Genomic DNA, 5,368 nt, shown 5'->3' on the forward strand with positions numbered 1-5,368 from the left:
TCTGTTTTGTTAAACGTGGGGAAAACGCGCAGGTGAAGTTAAAATTTCTTACATTTTAGTTTTAATGCATAATATTTTGGCCCTACGAATAAAATTAAAGTTCCGCTGTTTCTGTGCTACAATGATTCTCATATTCTAGTGTTTTTATCAATAGGTTTGTATTTTGTAATAGATATTAAATTGTACAAATTAATCGTAACATTTTTTTTCGCTAGAATGGCTTCAACTTATGTCCAGGCGGGAACTGGAACCGTCAGTAACGAGTGTCGCATGTTGATCAATGTGGCCCGGTACTACGATGTGATATCCAAAATTGTCACCATTCTGGATGAATTGACCATCTCACTGATAGGAACATCCGATATACTACACGTTACCCATCAACCCGAAACCAAATCGATTATCATCAGTTACGGTGAGACAGAAGAATTGAAACCAGACTGCAACCCGGAAGAAGTTCCAGCAGAGCACGTACTATTGACGTCCGATGAGATTGTAGAGGAAGAAGTTGTTGCGGCAACTGTGGAGGAGCTGCAAGAAGACGTTATCATCGAGGAGCAAGTTGGTGACGATTTTATTTATGTCGAAGATGATCAGCTTGCCTCCGAGGATATTACGGAAGCAGCTGATGATATTCAAGTTGATGTTTTTGATCTTGTGAAGGACGAAGATGATCAGTTGGTAGGTTTTGAGCACAGTCAATTTGAGTTAGAAGATAACCAAAATGAGGAGCGATCGGAGATCTCGGAATATTTAGTGGAATACCTACATGATGCTCAGGAAGTAGAGCAGGAAGAAGATGAGCCGCCTGAAGCAGAATGTTTGGAACAGTTCATTAGTAATGAACCAACAATTATTCCTGAAAGCCTATTCGTTGCTCGGTACAAATGTCAATTTATCAAATGTAATAAGCAATTTATGTTTGCCAAAAAATATGATGGTCATCTTCGAAAAGATCATCCGGGAGTTGTACCCAAACCCATTCAATTGCAGTGCAAGTACATTGATTGCAATCAAACGTTTGACGACACGTACAAACTCTATGTTCACCATAAGAAACATAAAATCCAACAGCATAAATTAAACGACAAAATTTCACTGCATTGTCCGTTTTGCCAAGAGACATTCACTTCAAAAATTGCACTTAAAAAACATGCAAAAGAACACGGCCAGGATTTTCCATTGAAAACTCCCAAGCAGAACCTCAAACGAAAATGTCAGATTTGTGACGAGGTTCTTGATTCGAAAATCAATGTTTACAACATTCATTGCTTGAAGGCGCATGGTCAAGCTCTCTACAATTGTTTTATCTGCGGGAAGGAATATTTCCTTCTGGCACATGCCAGTGAGCACATTAAAGCCGATCACAGTATCGATTCGGTACAATCAGCGATCACCTCATCTTTGTGGAGAACGTTCGTTATCGATGACGTCAACATTAATGAGTGTCGCATGTGCTTCCGATTATTTGCATCCCCCAAAGCAGAACAGCAACACCAAGAAAGTCACATCAAAGAACTGTCACTCACTTGTGCCATCTGTGGTGGAAAGCATTACGAAAGTCAATGCACTGAGCCGAGGCCAAAATTTACCTCCGTCTACGAAAAAGTGCAGTGTGACCAATGCCAAAAATGGATGTCAAAGAAGAACATCAAAGATCACAAGGCAACACACACCGGCGAGCGGAACTATCCCTGTACGGTGTGTAAGAAAACATTTAAAGTACAACGGACAGCGCATCGGCACATCCAGAATCACATTAACGCGGAGAATAGGCTACGAAAATGCTACGACTGTGAGCAAGAGTACACCGATGAGGATTTCCTTGTTGAGCACTACGAGCAAAAACACCCGGAAAAACGTCCCTTCAATTGTTTGATCTGCGATGAAGGATTCTTCCACAAAGCCCAGCTAGGAGATCATTCGCACCGACATTCGGACGAGGAGCGGCGACGGGTATCGGTGAAAAATCCAGTGGAGCATTACCAGATACGAAACGCCCGGGTTTACGAGTGTACGCTGTGTCGGAGAAGCTTTTCGGCCAAACGGACCACGGTTGCCCACTTTATCGTACACACGGACCGGCCGTTCACGTGTGAACACTGTAAGATGTCGTTTAGGACGAAGCCGGCACTGGAAGATCATCTGCTCGATGTGCACAAAATTAAATAGTCACAATTGAAACTAGATTCTCACTAGAAACGGTTATTGCTTTCTTTCGTTTCCGAACAACACAATTCCATTTTAAGTCATAACTGTTCCTATTAAATCCAACAGCATCTTTGACTTAAAACTAAACAACCTTTCGGAAGGAAACGGATGTCTATCCTCCAAACAAGTATTTCGGTAGCCAAACAAGAAGTACGACATATCCTGCCAAATCCGGATCCAACAGAAATTTCTTCAAACCTTCCTTCACAACTCTGACCATATGTTCCGCTTGACCGTTGCTCGATGGATTGCCTATATGGCGGACTTTTCATCACCTTGACTCCATGTTTCTCGAAGAAATCAATCAACTCTTTCGAGCTGAACGGTGGTCCGCCATCCGTAACAACTACATCAGGTAACCCAAACCTTGCGAAAAACCTGGATACCTAGAGCTCCATAATCGTCGGTCTTGGGCGATGTTCCTCCAGTTTCCCCAAACTTTTAAGATCTCCAGGTCCAATTCCACCGCGTGCAGCCAGCCTGTTTGTGGCCTTTCACGAAGTTGCCGGCCCCTATCTGGTTCTCTGTTGAATATTGTTTTCGCTATTCTTTCTTCCGATATTCGCACTAAGTTACCAGCCCTATTTTATACGATTTACAATATTTTCTTCTTAGTATACTTGATTTTTATTTATTTATTATCAGACTAAGGCCGGAGTGGCCTGTGCTGCACATAAAAGTCTTCTCCATTCAGCTCGGTCCATGGCTGCACTTCGCCAACCACGCAGTCTGCGGAGGGTCCGCAAATCGTCCTCCACCTGATCGATCCACCTTGCCCGCTGTGCACCTCGCCTTCTTGTTCCCGTCGGATCGTTGTCGAGAACCATTTTCACCGGGTTACTGTCCGACATTCTGGCTACGTGCCTGGCCCACCGCAGTCGTCCGATTTTCGCGGTGTGAACGATGGATGATTCTCCCAACAGCTGATGCAACTCGTGGTTCATTCGCCTCCTCCACGTACCGTCCGCCATCTGCACCCCACCATAGATGGTACGCAGCACTTTCCTTTCGAAAACTCCGAGTGCGCGTTGGTCCTCCACGAGTATCGTCCAGGTCTCGTGTCCGTAGAGGACTACCGGTCTTATAAGCGTTTTGTAGATAGTCAGTTTGGTACGGCGGCGAACTCTATTCGATCGGAGCGTCTTACGGAGTCCAAAGTACGTACGATTTCCAGCCACTATGCGCCTCCGAATTTCTCTGCTGGTATCGTTATCGGCGGTCACCAGTGAGCCCAAGTACACGAATTGTTCAACCACCTCGATTTCGTCACCACCGATAGAAACCCGTGGTGGGTGGCTTACATTGACCTCTCTTGAGCCTTTTCCTATCATGTACTTCGTCTTCGACGTATTGATGACTAGTCCAATCCGTTTAGCTTCGCTTTTTAGTCTGATGTAGGCTTCCTCCATCCTCTCAAAGTTACGTGCCATGATATCAATGTCGTCGGCGAAACCAAATAACTGGACGGACTTCGTGAAAATCGTACCACTCGTGTCAATCCCTGCCCTTCGTATTACTCCCTCCAAAGCGATGTTGAATAGCAGACACGAAAGACCATCACCTTGCCGTAACCCTCTACGCGTTTCGAAGGGACTCGAGAATGCCCCTGAAACTCGAACTACGCACATCACCCGATCCATCGTCGCCTTGATCAACCGTATCAGTTTATCCGGAAATCCGTTTTCGTGCATTAGCTGCCATAGCTGGTCCAGATCGATTGTATCATATGCGACTTTGAAGTCTATAAATAGATGATTTATGCAATACCTGACGTATGGCGAACACCTGGTCTGTGGTAGAGCGTTCACCCATAAATCCCGCCTGGTACTGCCCCACGAACTCTCTTGCAATTGGTGTTAGTCGGCGGCATAAAATTTGGGAGAGTACCTTGTAGGCGGCGTTCAGCAATGTGATTGCGCGGTAGTTGTTAGAATCCAGCTTATCGCCCTTTTTGTAGATGGGACACACGACACCTTCCATCCACTCCTGTGGCAGAACCTCATCCTCCCAAACCTTGGTAATCACCCAGTGCAGTGCTCTAGCCAGTGCCTCACCACCGTGTTTAAACAGCTCTCCTGGTAGTTGGTCAACTCCAGGGGCTTTGTTGTTTTTCAGCCGGCCGATCTCCTCCTGGATTTCCTGGAGATTCGGAGCCGGAAGTCGCATGTCCTGCGCACGTGCTCCTAGGTTCATTACCATACCGCCACCGTTGTCTGCCATATCGCCATTCAGGTGCTCTTCGTAGTGCTGTCGCCACCTTTGGATCACCTCACGCTCGTTTGTAAGAAGGTTCCCGTTTATGTCCTTACACATATCGGGCTGTGGCACGTGGCCCTTAGGGTCTGTTCACAAATTACGTAACGCTTTTGGGGGGAGGGGGAGGTCCAACTTGTGTTATACTTTGTTACACTAAAAGGTGGGGGAGGGGGTGGGTACTAGAAAATGTTACGCATAACGCGAATAAAAGTTTATCTTAAAGGATTTTTTTGAATACGTACCAACCTTTCCTCTTTATTACCATACTACGCATAATTGTCCTATCCAGTGCAGTGCAGGCTATTTTGATGTTTTATGGGAATTCTAAAAGACAGCGAGTTTTGTTCGAATAATTGTTGCTAAATTTCGAGGCATTTCCATTCTAAGCGATATTGCATCTTAGCTCAACCACATAAACAATCCAATTTAAAAATGATTTGTCTATCATTATCGTTTTAGTCATTACCGAAATCAAGCACATAGCGGGACCGTTATGCGTAAAAGAACAAAGCGAATATCGTATTTCTCGACAGAACAGTCCCGCTAAACTAAAATTTGAATGGTCATGGTCGCAATTCTATTTAAGTTTTTACTAGCTGCATTCTTGATATCATTGGTTTTAATCATGTGCCGTATGTATTCTAACAGTTTTCAATAAATACCAAAACCCACATGCTTCAGAGAAAAAAAATGCATTTAAAATTTTCTCAGTTACGCGTTATATGGGGGAGGGAGGGGGTGCGGAAAATGTTACTTTGTGTTACGAGGGGGAGGGAGGGGGTCAAAAATTCGGATTTTTGCGTTACGTAATTTGTGAACAGACCCTTACGTGAACGGTTCAACTTCTCATAGAACTTTCGTGCGTACAGTTCCTCCGTTTCTTCACGGTCTCGATCTTTCT

General features: G+C 44.7%; 1 protein-coding gene across 1 annotated transcript; it reads left to right on the top strand.

The window, feature by feature from the left end:
* On the top strand, window positions 1-2,189 carry LOC134217119 (zinc finger protein 814-like). Its single transcript, XM_062695900.1, has 2 exons — window positions 1-154; window positions 216-2,189. Exon 2 carries the CDS (start codon window positions 217-219, stop codon window positions 2,170-2,172), a length of 1,956 nt encoding a protein of 651 aa, XP_062551884.1. The 5' UTR covers window positions 1-154; window position 216; the 3' UTR covers window positions 2,173-2,189.
* The last annotated feature ends 3,179 nt before the right edge of the window (window positions 2,190-5,368 follow it).

Source organism: Armigeres subalbatus, chromosome 2 (genome assembly GCF_024139115.2).
Source record: "Armigeres subalbatus isolate Guangzhou_Male chromosome 2, GZ_Asu_2, whole genome shotgun sequence".
NCBI classification, from domain to species: domain Eukaryota; kingdom Metazoa; phylum Arthropoda; class Insecta; order Diptera; family Culicidae; genus Armigeres; species Armigeres subalbatus.